The 18,465-nt window shown below is 46.8% G+C and overlaps 1 protein-coding gene across 7 annotated transcripts in view; it reads right to left on the bottom strand.

Moving 5' to 3' along the window:
* FAM168A (family with sequence similarity 168 member A) overlaps window positions 1-18,465 on the bottom strand; it is a 234,313-nt gene that overhangs the window by 24,041 nt on the left and 191,807 nt on the right. For all 7 annotated transcript variants that reach the window (XM_033948535.1, XM_033948541.1, XM_033948542.1 and 4 more), the window contains one exon: window positions 11,056-11,198. In XM_033948535.1, coding sequence (XP_033804426.1) covers window positions 11,056-11,198 — 143 coding nt within the window. The remainder of the gene's footprint in view (window positions 1-11,055; window positions 11,199-18,465) is intronic.

Raw genomic sequence — 18,465 nt, 5'->3', positions numbered from 1 at the left:
TTAGCCAGTCGATCCTGATGATTGACATCAAGTTCTAAAACTCTGAGCCAGGCCAGTCGACGCATGGCCACCGACATAGCTGTGGCCCGAGAGGTCAGCTCAAAGGTGTCATAGATCGATCTGACCATGAACTTACGAAGTTGTAAGAGCGATGAAGAAGTTTGGCGAAAGGCAGATCTTTTACGGTCAGGGAGGTATTTTTCAAAAGATGACAAATTCTGAATGAGATGCTTAAGGTAGAAAGAAAAATGGAAAGCATAGTTCCCTGATCTATTAGCAAGCATCGCATTCTGATATAACCTCTTGCCAAACTTATCCATGGCTTTACCTTCTCTGCCAGGAGGGACAGATGCGTACACACTAGCCCCCGTAGATTTCTTTAAAGTGGATTCCACCAATAAAGATTCATGAGGGAGTTGCGGTTTGTCAAAACCTGGAATAGGTATGACCTTATATAAGGAGTCCAGTTTGCGAGGAGCTCCTGGGATGGTCAAGGGCGTCTCTAGATTTTTGTAGAAAGTTTCTCGCAAAATATCATGGAAAGGCAATTTTAGGAATTCCCTTGGAGGCTGGTCAAAGTCCAGTGCATCGAGAAATGCCTTGGATTTTTTAGATTCAGCCTCCAAGGGAATAGAGAGAGAGTCACACATCTCTTTGAGAAAAGAGGTGAAAGAAGTTGCATCAGGTTTGGAGGACGGATCTAAGCCAGAAGGATCCTCGTCCCCTGATGAACACTCTCCCTCAGAGAGGAAAGGCTCCTCTGAATCACCCCACAGATCAGGGTCCCTCACTTGAAAGCTGCGGTCCCGTGACTCCGGTGTGGAGGGTTTCAGGTGTCGAGTTTTGCGAGTCAACTTACCAGACCTCTGTGAAACGGTACCGGGAGATGTTATAGGGTGTGCCGGTGCTGAAGTTTGCACGGCCTGGTGTAAGGACCTCGGTTCCGGCGCTAAGATCGGCATGGATACCGATGAAGCCGTATGTACCGGTACGACAAAGTGGATACCGATAAAAGAGGCTGCTCCACTGCCGGTACCGGTGGCTCAGATCGGACCGGGACTGGAAGGCTCGGTGTCAAAAGAGCAGGAAGGAGCTGCTGTAATTGCTCCTTGAGCTGCACTTGCAGGACGGCGGCAATTCGCTCGTCCAGCGAAGGCACCGGTACCGTTTTTTTCTTCTGCGGTACCTTTGGTGCCGCTCTACACTCCGAAGAGGAACCCGAGGTCGAGGGGCTCACCTCAATCGGAGCGCTTCCGTGGGCGCCTCGAGGTCGGCAGGATTGGGCTCGCTGCCACTGAGACCGGAGGGCGTTTCAGCGGGGAAGGCTTCTTAGCCGGCTTACCTGAGGGATGCGACGCCGGCGCGGCGTCGATGAGGTAGGTGCCGACTGTGTCGGCCCGGTGCCGCCGAATCCGACATCTCGGTACCAAATAATAACCGCTGTTGGATTTGGCGGTTTTTTAAAGTTCTCTTTTTTAGAGTGGCACAGCGGGTGCAGGTGGACGCCTGATGGTCAGGACCCAGGCACTGTAAGCACCAGTTGTGCGGGTCGGTGAGAGAAATGGGCCTTGCGCACCGCTGGCACTTCTTAAAACCGGGTTGGGGGGGCATGAATGTGAAAACGGCTTCTGCCAAATCGAAGGCCGAGGCCTCGATGGTGGCAGCAGGCCCCGCCGGGGTGAACACGAAAAAAGAAGAAAAAAAGAAAAGAAAATTCTCATTTTTTTTTTTTTTTTTTTAGAAAATAAGAAAAAGAAAAAGAAGGGAATATAATTCCGAAAAGGTTTACGCGAGCGGGAAGGCGTTTGAGAAAAAATTTTCAACAGCCGTTGAAAGTGCGTCTTCTTAGCTCCGCGGAAACTAAGAAACTGGGGACCGCGCGCCTCTGTCGGGCAGGAAGGCACTCGCGCGTGCGCGGTGCGGCCTGCTAGAACTTTCCAAGTTCTTAGAGTGCAATTGTAAATCCGTGGCTATGTCTATCTGCTGCGATATTGAATGTATTGTAACTCTTCACTGTTACTTGTAATCTACTCTTCTCCTGTAATGTAATTCTACTGGAAATGTCCAGATATCATCTTTATTGTAATCCGCCTAGAACCGCAAGGCACAGGCGGAATAGAAATCCCTAATGTAATGTAATGTAATGTAATGTAATCACTCTAAAATTGTCCGTACCGGGGCTCCGTCGGTGCCGTCACCCATCAGTCAAGAATATGCTGCCTGCTTGTCCTGGGATAATGGGTGCACTGATAATGCTGTTTAAATAAATGATAAAAGTCCTATTAAACACCACCACTATGTATTTTACATATGAACATAAGAACTGTCATCTCTGGATCAGACCCTTGGTCCATCAAGTCCGGCGATCCGCACACGCAGAGGCCCAGCAAGGTGTACACCTGGCATAATTTTAGTCACCCATATCTCTCTATGCCTCTCGTAAGGAGATGTGCATCTAGTTTGCTTTTAAATCCTAGAACGGTGGATTCCGCAATAACCTCCTCTGGGAGAGCATTCCAGGTGTTTACCACTTGTTGCTTGAAGCAGAACTTCCTGATATTTGTCCTGGACTTGTCCCCCCTCAGCTTCAGTCCATGTCCTCTTGTCCGTGTCACATTGGACATTGCAAATATTTTTTTTTCCTGCTCTATTTTGTCGATTCCTTTCAGTATTTTGAAAGTCTCGATCATATCCCCTCGCAGTCTCCTTTTCTCAAGGGAGAACAATCCCAGTCTCTTAAGTCGTTCCTCGTATTCCATACCTTTTATTAGCTTCGTTGCTCGTCTCTGAACCTTCTCCAGTAGTTTTATATCCTTCTTTAGGTTGGGAGACCAATGTTGGACACAGTATTCCAAGTGTGGTCTGATCATTGCCCTATAAAGCGGCATTATAACTTTCTCCGATCTACTCGTGATTCCTTTCTTTATCAAGCCTAACATTCTATTTGCTTTCTTTGCCGCTGCTGCGCATTGTGCCGACGGTTTCAGGGTCCTATCTATCAGTACACCCAGTACAGTGGTCTTTGTTTTGGTCTGGTAGTCTCTCCCTCTTTCTTTGGGGTTCTAGTCCTAATTTGAATTGGCCTCTGCAAGGGGCTATTGTGTTATAAACCTTCATATACCATTACCTAGGCACGAGATAAGAGGCTTACTGACTCATGCTGTCTTTGTTTATATCATCCCCTAATTACTCACAAATATCTAGAGATCAGCATCTGAAACTTTGAAGTGTTAAAGAATCATGGAAGGACATCTGACCTTCTATGTATATGAGACTGGACAGTGATTGGCAGCTGATATCTCTGTGCATGATATATTCAATTCCTGCATAGCAGGAAGCTAGGAGAGCAATATTACCATCCAAAGGGAGGATGATGCAAAACTGAGACCTCTTAGAATGCTGGGCCTTCTTGTCAACTTATTTCCTTCTTTATAGCTTAAACATAAGTAAGTGCCTTTTTCTAGAACCCAATACATTTGTGCCTTGAGTTCCTCTGAGCACAAAACAGCAGCAGGATCTAAGGGATAACAAAGTGATATAAAAGCCAGGAGGATGTTTAGCTGCATAGGGAGATGAATGGCCAGAAGGAAAAAGGAATTTCTGTTATATTAGTTTCTGAGACTATTTTGAATACTCTGTAAAATATTGGAGATTGTACACTTAAAAGCATAAAAAGCAGATGGAATCTGTTTGGAAAGTGGCTACAAAAATGGTCAGTGGTCTTTGTTATAAAGCATAGGGTGACAGACTAAAAGCTTAGGATAGGAAACAGGTGAGCAATATGTTTCAATACATCAGAGTTATTGAAGCTATGTATAGTCAAAAGAACTAGAACAGTATCCAAATTTAAGAAAGTATGGGACAAGCATTAAGGATCTCTATATGAGAGAAAGGGATTATAGAGCTGGGCAGTTGGTGTTGATTAACCCTTTCAGGACCAAGGGACATATTTGTCCCATAAAGCACAGTTACTTACCGTAACAGGTGTTATCCAGGGACAGCAGGCATATATTCTCACATGTGGGTGACGTCATCTACGGAGCCCCGATGCGGAAGCATTTTCAAGCAAACTTGATTGAAGATTTAAGTTTGCTCTGCTGCTCCACGCATGCGTGCCTTCCTGCTCCACTAGGGGGTGCATCCCCTCGTGGTCTCCAGTTCACTTAACTAGCCAAGAAGCCAACCTCGGGGAGGTGGGTGGGTTGTGAGAATATATGCCTGCTGTCCCTGGATAACACCTGTTACGGTAAGTAACTGTGCTTTATCCCAGGACAAGCAGGCATGATATTCTCACATGTGGGTGACCTCCAAGCTTACTGCAGGGGGATGGAGGGAAGTTGGCAATTTAAGCAAATAGATTTCGCAACACCGATTGGCCGAACCGGCCATCGCTTCTGGACAGGGAGTCCAGACAGTAGTGGGAGGTGAAGGTATGAACCGAAGACCATGTGGCAGCCTTGCAGATTTCCTCAATAGGTGTTGACCTGAGGAAGGCTACGGAGGCTGCCATCGCTCGGACTTTGTGTCCCGTTACTCGACCATGCAGCGCGAGACCAGCCTGAGCGTAGCAAAAGGAGATGCAATCGGCCAACCAGTTGGACAAGGTGCGTTTGGAAACTGGGTGACCTAACCGGTTTGGGTCGAAGGACAAAAACAGTTGTGGGACTTTCCGGTGTGGCTGAGTGCGTTGGAGGTAAAAGGCCAACGCTCTTTTGCAGTCAAGAGTGTGGAGCGCCACTTCTCCGGGGTGAGAGTGGGGCTTGGGAAAAAACACAGGTAAGACAATGGACTGATTGAGATGGAAATCAGACACTACTTTAGGTAGGAACTTTGGATGGGTGCGGAGTACCACCTTGTCGTGATGGAATACCGTGAAGGGTGGGTCCGCTACCAGGGCTTGTAGCTCACTAACCCGCCGTGCGGACGTGAGTGCAAGTAGGAAAATTACCTTCCAAGTGAGGAATTTTGGATGGCATTTGTCTAGGGGCTCAAATGGAGGTTTCATTAGTTGAGCCAGAACCACGTTAAGGTCCCAAACCACCGGGGGAGGTTTGAGAGGGGGGTGGACGTTCAGCAGGCCCTTCATGAAGCGAGTGACTAAGGGATGGAGCGAGAGGGCTTTCCCTTCCAGGGGCTGATGAAAGGCCGCAATCGCACTGAGGTGTACTCGAATGGAGTTGGTCTTTAGGCCGGAATGAGATAGTTGAAGTAGATAGTCAAGGACCAGGGGGACGGGGACCGACACCGGGTCCTGGCTGTGGGAGGAGCACCAGGTTGAGAATCTGGTCCACTTTTGGGAGTAGCAGGTTCTCGTCGAGGTTTTTCTAGAGGCCTCCAATATCTCCTTGACTGATTGAGACACGGGGAGAGCAGTCAGGGGGAGAGAAACCAAGCATTCAGATGAAGAGATTGAAGATTGGGATGTAACAGTGAACCCTGACCCTGTGACAGTAGAGAGGGAAACAGAGGCAGAGGCAGTGGATCTCTGACACTGAGTTGAAGTACAAGGGAAAACCACGGCTGGCGTGGCCAGCGAGGGGCAATCAGGATCAGGGTGGCTTGTACTGTTTTCAGGTGGACAAGCGTCCGCAGTATCAGAGGGAACGGCGGGAACGCGTACAGGAACCTTCCCTCCCAATCGAGGAGGAAGGCGTCGGCCTCGAGCCGGTCCGGGGAGTATATCCGGGAGCAGAAGAGAGGCAGCTTGTGATTGTGAGGGGACGCGAACAGGTCTATTTGAGGCGTCCCCCACCGTTCGAACACTCCTCGTAGGGCCTGAGAGTGTAGTGACCACTCGTGTGGCTGGAGGAGGCGGCTGAGTCTGTCCGCCAGGCAGTTTTGTTCTCCTTGTATGTACACCGCCCGAAGGAAGGTGTTGTTGGAGATTGCCCATTTCCAGAGGCGCAGGGCTTCCCGGCAAAGGGGCCAAGATCCTGTGCCCCCTTGTTTGTTTACGTAGTACATCGCTACTTGATTGTCGGTTCGGATGAGAACCACTCGGTCGCGGAGTAGATGTTGGAAGGCTACTGCTGCGAGGTAGATGGCCCGAAGTTCTAGCACGTTGATGTGGCAGCGGCGGTCTTGTGCTGACCACATTCCTTGGGTGCGCAGGCCGTCCAGATGGGCTCCCCAAGCGTACTCCGACGAGTCCGTGGTGAGTACCTTGCTGTGGGGTGGGGTGAGGAAGAGCAAACCTTTGGAAAGATTTGAAGAGTCGGCCCACCAGCGGAGCGATCGTTGCAATGAAGGAGTCACTGTCACGGAGCGGTCGATCGGGTCCCGGTCTTGACGCCATTGAGACGCCAGGGTCCATTGAGGGATTCTCAGATGGAGGCGGGCAAAGGGTGTGACATGGACGGTGGAGGCCCTGTGGCCCAGGAGGATCATCATCTGTCGGGCTGATACTGAGGTCAGCCGAGAGATCCTTCGGCTCAGACTTACTAACGCCTCCAGGCGCGGAGGGGGGAGGAAGGAACGGAGGCGAACCGTGTCCAGCGTGGCCCCGATGAACTGTAGGGATTGTGAGGGGCGTAGTTGAGATTTTGGGAAGTTTATTTCGAACCCCAGACTTTGTAGATAGGTAATAGTCTGTTGGGTCGCTGAGATAGCCCCTTCTTTGGACGGGGCTTTGATTAGCCAGTCGTCCAGGTAGGGGAATACCTGGAGGCCCTGGGAGCGTAAGGTTGCTGCTACCACCACGAGGCACTTGGTGAAGACCCGAGGTGATGATGCTAGTCCGAAGGGGAGGACTCGGTATTGTAGGTGCCAGTCCCCTACTTGGAAACGCAAAAACTTGCGGTGAGCGGGGTGCACTGGGACATGTGTGTACGCCTCCTTGAGATCGAGGGAGCAGAGCCAGTCGCCCTCGTCGATCAGGGGGTAGAGTGTTGGTAGTGAGAGCATCCGAAACTTTTCCCGTACCAGGAATTTGTTGAGGCGTCTCAAGTCTAGTATTGGGCGTAGGTCTCCCGTTTTTTTCGGTACCAGAAAGTAACGGGAGTAGAAGCCCTTCCCCCGTTGGTCGGGGGGAACCTTCTCCACTGCTCTCAGGCGAAGCAGGTCTCGAGCTTCGGAGAGGAGTAGAGGTAGCTGAGTCCTGTTGGGAGGGCAATTCCTTGGGGGGTTGTCCGGGGGAATGGCCCGAAAGTTGAGAGAGTACCCTGATGAGATCACGCCAAGGACCCATGCGTCCGTCGTGAGCTGTTCCCAGCGAGGGTAAAAGGCTTTGAGTCGACCTCCGATGGAAAGGCGGTCTGGGACTATGGCGGAGGGGGCCCGCCCCCTTCCGCGTGTCCCGTCAAAAGGACGGGGATGGTTTGGTGGTCGCGGGCGGTTGGGACTTGGGCATGGCCCTTTGATGGGCTTGCGGACGTCTGGGTGGGGGCCGCGAGAAAGCAGGGGTGGACTTTTGTGGGTAGCGGCGCGGAGGGGCCCTGTATGGCCTGGGCGCTGGCGGTTTGGGCTTTTGCCGGACAAGGGAGGCAAATGAGCGTTCATGTTCGGAGAGGCGTTTTGTCGCCGCCTCGATAGTGTCATCGAACAATTCCTTTCCCACGCAGGGGAGGTTTGCTAACCGGTCCTGTAAGTTGGGGTCCATGTCGACCAGGCGCAGCCAAGCTAGTCGGCGCATGGCGATAGCGAAGGCTGCTTCTCTGGAGGAGAGTTCGAAGCCGTCGTAGGCCGCGTGGAATAGATGAAGGCGCAGGTTGGAGAGGGACTCTAAAAGCAGGCCGAACGTTTCCTGCCGGGAGGCCGGTAGGTCAGTCTCAAAGGCTCTCAATAGTCCAATGAGGTGTTTGAGGTATGATGTGAAGGTGAAAGTGTAGCTTTGCACCCTAGAGGCCATCATTGCGTTTTGGTATAGTCTCCTGCCGAACTTGTCCAGGGTTCGGCCTTCCCGGCCTGGGGGTACCGCTGCTGAGACTCGGGACGGGTGAGCCTTTTTCAAGGAGGATTCCACCAGCAGCGATTGGTGGGAGAGCTGTGGTTGCTCGAATCCCGGATAAGGTACTGTGCGGTACTTGGCCTCCATTTTGGAGGGTACGGCCGTGACCATGTAGGGGGTCTCCAGGTTCCTGAAGAAGGCCTGTTGGAGTACCGGGTTAGGTGGTAAGCGGAGGGACTCTCTGGGCAGTGATGGCATATCCAGCTCCGCCAGGTACTCCTTAGAGTATCTGGAGTCGGACTGGAGATCTAAGTCCAATGCGTGGCCCATGTCTTGGACAAAGCGAGTGAAGGATGGGCGAGATGTCCCCGGAGCCCCGTGCGGGGTCAGGGAACGAGACCTTCGCCGGGTGGAGAAGGATAAGGAGGCTTCCCTCGAGTATCGAGGTTCATGCTCTGATCCATGCTCCGAGGTTGGGGAAGCACTGTGAGAGTGTTCCGGGGTTGTCGATCTTCGGCGTCTCGAGGAGCCCCTCGGAGACGATGCCGGGGTTAGGGGTACCGATCGATGTCGGATTGGTGACCTCGGTCCGGATTCCCTCGGAGAATGCGTCCGAGGGGGAGTTCGGAGGATACGCGGGTTGGAGAGTGATAACTCAGCCACCCTTAGTGGTCCCGTACGAGGTGTGGGAGAACGGCCTCGTAGAGTTGGTGAACCTCGTGCCCTCTTGGAGGTACGGCGGTTCGAGGTTTCTGTAGTTCTAACCCGACGTTTTGCCCCTCTGCGGTCTGCGGAGGGGGAACGTTTCGGGCGTCTCGGCGAGGAGTCCGAGGAGGATGGGATGCGGCGAGGATTGCGCACCTTTCCTCGAGGTTGTTCGGTGTGAGGCTCAGGCTGGTCTGGCACATTCGAGGTCGAGGCCGATTGAAACTGGGCCATTGCAGCGGACAGCTCCGACGTGATCATCGCTCGGAGTAGGTCCTGGAAGACGGGCAGGGACAGCATCGAGGGCATGTCCCCTGCCTCTGTGCGCTCCACCGGGGGCGACCTCGTATCAGAGTATTCCCGTGTGGTGGAGGCACGCTTGGAGGGCTTAGACGGGGCTGTAAGCATGGGGCTTCCGCCATGCGTCGCCGTTGTCCCCGAGGCTGGCTTCTTCGCTGTTACAGAACCTGAAGAGGGAAGAGGGGACTTACCCGGAGCCGAGGCTTTCTGTTGTCCCGAGGACTTCGGGGTCGAGTCTCGAGGCGATGCCGAGGTTTCCGGGGCCGAGGTCAAGGCCGGGGCCGAGGCCAGGGCCGACCTCGAGGCCGAAGTGGGGGGTTGGTCCGGGGTGAAGAGATCCGCCATGCGGGCTTTTCTTCGGCGGAGGGCCCGGTTTTGGAAAATAGCGCACTGGGGGCAGGAGTCGGTTGGATGAGTCGCCCCCAGACAAAGGATGCACCGGCGATGCGGGTCTGTGAGAGAAAGAAGCCGCTCGCACCGGGTGCACTTTTTAAAGCCGGTCAAAGGCCGGGACATTAAATCGAAAGTAGCCGCGGCTCGATTAGCCACGCGGCCACGGGGACCCGGAAGCCTCCGGGTCGTTGAAAACGAAGCAGGAATCAAGTAAAAAGGTAAGGAATTCGCGCACAGCGACTTAATCGTGAAAAAACAAGAAAAAATCGCGGTGCTAGAAGGCAGTTGGGGCAGAGCCTGAAAAACACGTCTTCTAGGCTCGCGGAAAATTTTGAACTGGAGACCACGAGGGGATGCACCCCCTAGTGGAGCAGGAAGGCACGCATGCGTGGAGCAGCAGAGCAAACTTAAATCTTCAATCAAGTTTGCTTGAAAATGCTTCCGCATCGGGGCTCCGTAGATGACGTCACCCACATGTGAGAATATCATGCCTGCTTGTCCTGGGATAACTTTAAAATCCTATAAATTTTGATTGGGATAGTCTACAGTTCTAAATTTGATATGTACGGATTCCATATGATACTGCCTTTATGTAAACAAACTGGTTCCGACATTCATTCATTAGCGTCGTTGCCAGATTGACGAGAAGATTCACTTGCCACACTGTCCATAAGCCAGAAGTGTGATTTTTTTAAAAAAAAATAATGATATTTCACAAAAAAAAATCAATTTTTTGGCATCTGCAAGCCCTTTTTACCATAAAAATGTCGTCAAAACCACAAAAATTGGCCTACGATCCTTATGGTCCTGAAAGGGTTAACAGACTGGATAGACTGTATGGCCTTTCTCTGCCACCACTTTCTGTTTTATGGCCACTGTATGGTGGTGATTAAAAATGACGCAGATTCTATACCTTTCACTCCGGCGGGATTTCAGTTGGATAAATATGAAGCCTTTCGGGTTTCCCCCTGGGGTTGGTGGCTAAGAAGATTATTTTGGGGGAGTGGGTCATGTCATTTTCCCTCTTACTGGTCTTGGCGTAATTGCTTACATGTAACCGTGGGATTGCCCATTTTCCAGCCTTGGCATTCCTAGTTATTCCTCCTAGTTTTGTTTTTTGTGTGTGTGTTCGTTGTTGTCTTCTGTGGGAAGGGAGGGGTGGTTGGGGGGGGGGTCCTTTCTTGAGTCTTTTGGAGCCCATGAGTCCAGGGCCCTGATTTTCATTCTTTTCCTCTTCTTTTGAATATTGTTTGGGATCTTCCCGATTGGGGGGGGGGAGTTGTGTTGGGGGGTTTACAATTGTATTTTGAACAAATACTGTGCCTTTTGCTGCATTTCTTGTTCTTTTATCTTTCTGTTCAATAAAAATTATTTATAATTAAAAAAATGACGCAGATTCCCTTACAATTTTAGTTACTATAGGAAGAGGCAAAGCGTTAATGTTCCATTGTACCTTTTACACGCCTGAATATGGAAAGATATCCCAAAGACAACCCTGTGGGGGCTGATTGTTCATTCTCATTTCCTTGAGCTTCTTTCATAATTGGCCTCCGTGTTCAGCTTACTCAGTGGATAGCAAACAACCCCACCGATACAGACACTAGTTCACTGAAATAATAGCTCTAATGAAGTTTATTCATTAATAGTGCAAGTTAATATGTTGCACATATTAGCAAATCAGCCTCATAGGACTTTCAAAGAGGTCAAAGAAGTCCACTTTCATGTAGTTAATACAGTTTCATGTAGTTAATACAGGATCATGCTAAGCTTACCTGGGCATACAGGTTCTGCTGTGGATAGGCACTTCTAATTGGGTACATAGCTGTTTGGTATGGATTTGGAGATGGAGAATAGGGTGGGGGTGCACTGTTACTTTGAGTAGGAGGAACCTTGTATGGAGTTCCAGCAGTGTACCCTGAAAAAAACCAAAAAAAAAGTCAGCATAAGTTAAAGCAGTTCATGCTTTGTGGGAAGCCTCTAGGCAGTAACAAATTAAATAAACTTTAAAAGGATACAGCCATCCTGTATTGCAGAATTAATCTCTAGCAGTTCAGAAATAATCACATTTTTCATAAAATATAATGAAAAAGTTATCTCCCTATTCTCAAACAACTATTTTTGATGAATGCATTTTTTTTCACTAACTTACTATTACAGATTTCAGCAAGCATAGGGATATTACCCGTCCCTCCAGAATGATACACCTATTGCACTAGAAATATTGTTAAAGTTGAATTTGTTTTTATTGAATTTTTAAACAATTACAGAAAATATAACTACAGGAAATCCAGAACCAGCTTAACAGAAAAGAAAAAAAAACAAGGAGGGCATATCCTGATCATGAGTCTCTAGACCAGTGTCTCTCAAACTGTGTGCCCTGAAGAGATTCTGGGTGTGCCATGAGATATTCCAGAATTTTACTTTATTTTTAAAAATTCCCTTCAAAAGTATACAATAGAATAGATGACATGTATGTTGCATACACAAGAGTCTGTCAATGTTATGACAGTCTGTGTACATAAGGATACAACCACCCAGACAAGCATCATTCTTTGATGTGATTGGTCCTTGAAAACTAACTGCAAGTAATTTTAGTTTTATTTTTTATGCAGTAGTTATTCTAACTTGAGCAACAATGCAATCAAGGCTTTAACGTTTGGATCTTCTTATCTTTGTGAACTTGGATTTTCAGCTCTGACAAAAATTAAATCGAAAAAAGGAAATTGACTGCAGATGATGGATGATAAAATGTATGTTTGCTTGTCGACTATCGAGCCACGTTTTGAGTTAATTTGCATTCAAAAACAAGCACATCCATCGCATTGATTAACAATTCTATTCTATCTACTTTAGTTTCACCATTATTAGAATTACCCATACGTACCATAAAGAACTTTAAATAAAAACTCTCAAATTTAATTTTTTGTTGGTTTTGCAATTTTATAATTTCAATTATAATGTGCCATGAAAAACATTTGCTCAGTTTAGTGTGCAGGAGCTAAAAAAGTCTGAGAGACACTGCCCTAAATAAAAAGGCTTCTTTCAGTTTTCAGATACATTTAACAGACTTGGGCCCCTAATGCTTGCTGACCTTAACCACATGGAACTTGTGGACCATACAAATTGTGTTCCACAAGTTGTTAATATCAATAGATGCAAAACACTTTCAATTAGTAACAAGGCCACATTCACTAAAATATTTGCTCTTAGATGTTCAGATCATCCAAAAGGAGAGCAGATCTATAAATACTCTTGTAAAAGAGAGGTCATGAGTTAGGGCAGATCTCCAAAACACTACACTATATTCCTTTCCAATAATGCTAAGGACAGGGAAGATGATAAAAGCTTATGTTTAAAGAGCCATAATTTCCCTGACAGGACTAACAGGTCGACTTTTGAAAGACATTAGCTCTGTGTAGTTTGACAAGGGGCCATAAATCTCATTGTAGGAATAAATAGCTGGATTGCACTGCTGCGACACAAGCTCTAAGAACCTTTAAGGCTTAGTCCACAGATGTATCCACTGATTCTCACTAAGCTTTATTTTGATCTCAAACTCAGGTTTTTTGTTTTTTTCTAAATTCTCAATCCACACTAAGGTGATGTGATATAATGCTACATCAATTGGAGGCCACCCATCCAGAAACAGTAACCAACTTGATATACTCCATGACCCCGGGCAGCAGATAACTTGTCCAAGCTAGTAGTAGTTTGCAAACAGTGCAACTGATAGCATTCATAAAGCTGCATAGTAGATAACAAATTCTGCTTATAGCTAATGAAACAATCTAGTTATGCCTTTCTCTATGCAGCTCAGCATTCCAGCAATTCTCACCCCCACATTATATATCCTTTAGGAGATACTTTGAAATCATCGAGTATCATTACTCCAAGGTCTCTCTCCTGATCACTGCAAATCAGCTTTTTATCCCTCACTGTGTAGTGTCTCAGACTTTTGCAAGTGGTATATAAGAAATAAAAACAAATATATACGGTAACTTTGCATGCTTTGAACTGAGTCTTTAACTGCTGAATATTAGACCAGTCCTTGATTTTTCTTAGATTACTTCTAGTTCTCCTTCAGGGGGGTCTACATTCTGTTGAGCAGAACTGGCTTGTAAATCTTGATCATTACTCTACAACAAATACATTATTATAGATGCTCTTGTTTGCCTTGAATAGACTGGAAACTCCATGGACGAGGGACTGTCTTGTGTGTGTCAGTAGAGCACTGCATTTGCCTGGTAATGCTTTAGAAATGCTAAGCTATAGTACAAGTAGGCACTCTCTTCAAAGTGAATGTCTTTTACTATTACCATCTTTCATCACTCAGTATCTAATCCACTACATTTAACCCTATTCCACTTTGTTCAGTTTAGGAACTTCTTATGTGATGGAAAGGGGATATATAAACTCAAGAATTAAAATAAGGCCGGGTTTTAGCTTTTAAAAGTATGGCTCCAGAGTATATGCTGGAGAAACTTCCAATTTGTGTCGAGAGTCGCTCTTTGCGATCACAAAATGAGAGGCGTTTATGTATACCCTCTGGAAGATTATTACATTTGAAATTTGCTCGTAAGTGGTTGTATTCTTATTTTTTGCCAAAATTAAGAAACCAGATTCTCTCTAGTATTAGCGCATTAGATGAGTTATTGCTGTCTCACAAGGCATTTAATGTTATAGACTGACATGTATAGGTACATTCTTGTTAAGTACTGTATTGGAATATTGGCTTTTTGTTGTATGTTGATGTGCTTTACTGATGGAGTAAAGAACAAAATAAATAAAATAAATAAAAAGAACTAAATAAATTTTAAAAAATCAATACTATTTCTTTGAAAATTTATGATCCCCCCCCTTTTTTTTACAAAAGCGCGGAAGAGGTTTTTAGCACCGGCTGGTGTGCTGAATGCTCTGCGCTGTTCCAACAGTCATAGAGTTCCTATGAGCATTGGAGCATCGCAGAAAATTCCATGTTCCGGCCAACGCTATAAACCTCTTCCACGCTTTTGTAAAAAAAAAGGGGGAAGGGGTAAATTAGTATCCATGGACTATTTACTTAAAAAAAATAATTCCACTTCAAATCTAAGTAGTTTACAGCTAAAACAAACATAATATTAACTATGGACTATGAATGTTGGTAAGCTGTTTTAACATCAACCCATGTGATCATCAATCCATGTGATCCCTTCCTCATCAACATCAACCCATGTGATCTCTCCCTCCCTCTGAAACCCCCCCCTGTTTAAATTAGTCTTTTGATTGTGTTCCCTCTTTTATCATTGCAAAACGCTTAGAATTTCTGATAGGTGATTAATCAAATTTTAATAAAACTTGGAAACTCAGAGAAATCTCACAGTTCATTTGCTTTTCTTAGTAAATGATGCTCTCTTCTGAATTCTAATAAAATTGATTCTAAGGAAAATGTGTTTGGAAAAAATAATTCACCTCAAACACACAAGGAAAGGCTCAGTAAGTAGCTCAACATTGCCCTCTACTGGTTCAATGTGCTCACTAGGGTCAACATACAGTGTAATATACATGTATAAACACTGCAACAGTTCCAAACAGAAGATAATATCATTATCAGCAAGAAGGAAGACGTTACAAAGTAGATATAACCCAGGACAGAGCTTACAGATATCTTGGAAGGCCAAAATTGAGATGTTACCCAAAACCCACCACTTTATCAGTATCTTTTGTGTTCTCCCAGAATAAGTGCACTTTATTTGATATACTACCTATCTATCTATCTATATATATATACTAGTCTTTAAGCCCGTTACATTAACGGGTGCTAGAATACTATTCACCCTCTATGTTGCCCCTTCCATTCACTGCCCTCTCTTCTCTTTCCATCCAGTGTCCGCCCCCTCTCTCTCTGTCCCATATGGCCTCTCTCCATCTCCTCCTTCCTTTTGCCTTGGTCTGGCCTACCTTCCTCCTTCCCTCCAAGCCATTCTCTCCCCCTCTGCTCCCTTTCCTCATTTCACTACTTCATTGGTCAGCAGCAGCATTCACAATTCATTGCTGTTGCTGGCTTCAGGTCTTTCTCTCTGGCCGGTCCTGTCTTCATGAAAACAGGAAGTAGGCAGGACCGGCCAGAGAGGAAGGTCTGAAGCCAGCAACAGCAGCGAATTGTAAACGCTGCTGCTGCCTGAAGCACCCGAGGCAGACGCTTCTCTCCCCTCCCAGCCCAACCCCCGCTGACTCTGCGACCCTCCTAGCAAGACTTTAATATCAAACCTCCCTCCAGCGTTGGCACTCGCTGCACTTAAACAGGCTGCTTCGGCTTTCTTCTGCCGTTGAGGCTCTCTGTTGCGTCATTGATGACGTAATAAGTGACGCGGCAAAGGGACTCAACTGCAGAAGAAAGGCCGAAGCAGCCTGTTTAACGTGCAGCGAGTGCCAACGCTGGAGGGATGTTTGTACCGGTGCAGAAGTGATATGTCTCTCCCCCTCCAGTACCTGTGCAGCACTTTGTTGCGGCGCATCCTCCCATGGGGGGGGGGGGGTTTGCACAGTGGAAGCGGGTGTGAGCGGCGATCTCCAGTTGGGGGGGAGGGGGTTGAGAGCGGCGATCTCCAGTTGGGGGGGGGGGGGGTTTGCACAGTGGGAGCCGGGTGAGAGCGGCGATCTCCAGTTGGGGTTTTTTAATTTTTTTTGTTTTAAGTTGAAAGCCGGCGCTGCAGCTCCTCTCTCGATCCTGGTGCAGTTCGAGAGGAGCCGGTACCATTGACAGTGAGAGGCGGGGGTGAGGAAGGCCGCTGCAGCTGTGTAATTTTTTATTTTTATTTGAAAGCCGCCGCGAGCAAGTGGTGACGTAAAACCCGCGCATGCGCAATTGTGTTTTCGCGACGAATCAGGGAACACGTTTTTTTTTAGTGCGCATGCGCGGCCTACCATTTTATTATATTAGATATTAAGTAAACAGAATAGTGAAAAATTATAAAATACTTTATTCAGTGCGAAACCTGGGCCTGTTTGGCTGAACACAAAGCTGATATTCTGGCGGGAATCGAAGAAAGACACACGCGTAGCTCTTCGTCAACAGCTCTCAGTCTCTCTCTGTATTTGGTTTTTATAGCATACAAAAATAGACAAATATACCCTCCATCCTTTTTATTAAACCACAATAGCAGTTTTTAGCGCAGGGAGCTGCGCTGAAAGCCCAGCGCTGCTCTTGACGCTCATAGGCTCCCTGCGCTAAAAACCACTATTGCGGTTTAGTAAAAGGTGACCATATTGTAAAATATAGACAGCAGATATAAATTCAGAACTGTGCATAGTAAGTGAAGGGAAGTTTTCATCTCTGGGAATTTACCCAGTTAACTATTAAGTTATTTGGGCAAATTCCTTTGAAAACTGTGGTAATACTGCCTCCACTTTGCTAAATTTAAAATAAAATCATTTTTCCTACCTTGTCTGGTGATTTCTGGTTGCACTTTCTTCTTCTGACTGTGCATCCAATCTTTCTTCCCTTCTATCAGCCTGTATGCTTTCTCTCCTCCACACCTCATTCCCTCCCCCAACTTTTTCTTCCTCTCTCCCTGACCTTTCTTTCTTTTTTTGTTTCTCTTCTTTCCTTCTGTTTCCCTGCCTGCCCCCTTTCTTTCTTTCTCCCTGCCGTTCCCCAAGCCACTGCCACTGCCATCGGGGAACAGGACCCACCAATGGATAACAGGCCCCAAAGCTGACGCCGACACATGCTCTCCCTGACGTCAATTCTGCAATCGGAGAGGAAGTTCCGCCCAGCCAGGCAGCGATTGGCTGGCCCGAACTTCCTCTCCGACTGCAGAATAGACGTCGGGGAGAAGAAGACTTATCGGCTCGATAGATTAGATCGCCAAGACAAAGTGAGTCCTGGGTGATCGACTCACTTTGCCTTGGCGAGCTACTGGCACCCCTGCCTCGGGCCCCCTGTCAGCTCCGGGCCCCTGAATGCAGGACTGGTAGTACTGCCCTGATGGCGGCCCTGCGGCACACCAGGCAACATCTCGCGGCACACTAGTGTGCCGCGGAACAGCGGTTGAAAAACACTGCTCTAACTTTTGCAGATCCTTTTTCATATTTTCCACTCCCTCTTCGGTGTCTACTCTGTTACAAATCTTGGTATCATCTGCAAAAAGGCACATTTTTCCTTCTAACCCTTCAGCAATGTCACTCATAAACATACTAAACAAGATCGGCCCCAGTATGCTTCTTTAGTTCCCGGTTCCAGACTAGTCATCATGTGTGTCTACTATTTCCCCATTTTTCTTCTTTGAGCATGTAAAAAAACATATGAGGGGGTAAGCAGAGGAAAGAAATGTTTTTTCTGCTCCCAGCTATATTATTTTCAATACTTCTTTTTCTTTCTCCCTCTTCCATCAAACAAAGTTGCTACCAGGAATTCCCTACAGACAGCGAAATAATCAACTTTTTTTTTAATAGCATCACCTGACACTACGAGTGTTTCAGCAAACATTTAACATCTAGTATTGTATGCTGTTGTACTGGAATTGTTGAGATAGCTCTCCTGCACTTTAAATAGTGCATAGATAGTGTAGGAAAAGGCTATTTTAGATCACAAGAAACACATGTAGGTTTGTCGTTTGGTTTTACATGTATTTTGTATCTTTGATAAATGGGTTAAAATTTTCATGGTGAATGATTTAAAAGTGCCTCTCTCAGCCATATAAAGGGCAGTGGTCCAAATGATTATGACACCGATTTTAGTACTATTACTTTACTTGGCTATACTGTATATGTTGATTGATACTCTCCATTTTTAAAAAATCATAATACAGATATCATAGCTAGGGATATCACATCCAAGACCTAGATGGTACATGTATTTCAAATGAAGGTCTGTAGTGAACATCTTTCAGGCAAATTATAAGCAGTTGACTCTGTTTTCTGACATGGTGAGAAAAACTAATATGACAGAGAGAAATCAAAAGAGTCCGAACAAAGTCACTGGAAGATAGTCACCAAGAATACGTGAGACCAGGCACCTTTGATGAAAAAGAAATAACCTAAGTATAGCATAAAGTTCTAAGGTGGCTAACAAGACCAGAAAAGAAAAGGAAACTGAATCAAGAGGTGAAAAATCACAAAGAACCATTAAAATGAAGCATCGGGAAGAAATACATCCAATGTTATGGGCACACAAAAAATGGCTTAAGGAGACCTATACAATA

Source organism: Geotrypetes seraphini, chromosome 6 (assembly GCF_902459505.1).
Source record: "Geotrypetes seraphini chromosome 6, aGeoSer1.1, whole genome shotgun sequence".
Lineage (NCBI taxonomy): Eukaryota > Metazoa > Chordata > Amphibia > Gymnophiona > Dermophiidae > Geotrypetes > Geotrypetes seraphini.
The sequence above is the reverse complement of the archived record's forward strand: the minus strand, read 5'-3'. Positions and strand labels throughout refer to the sequence as shown.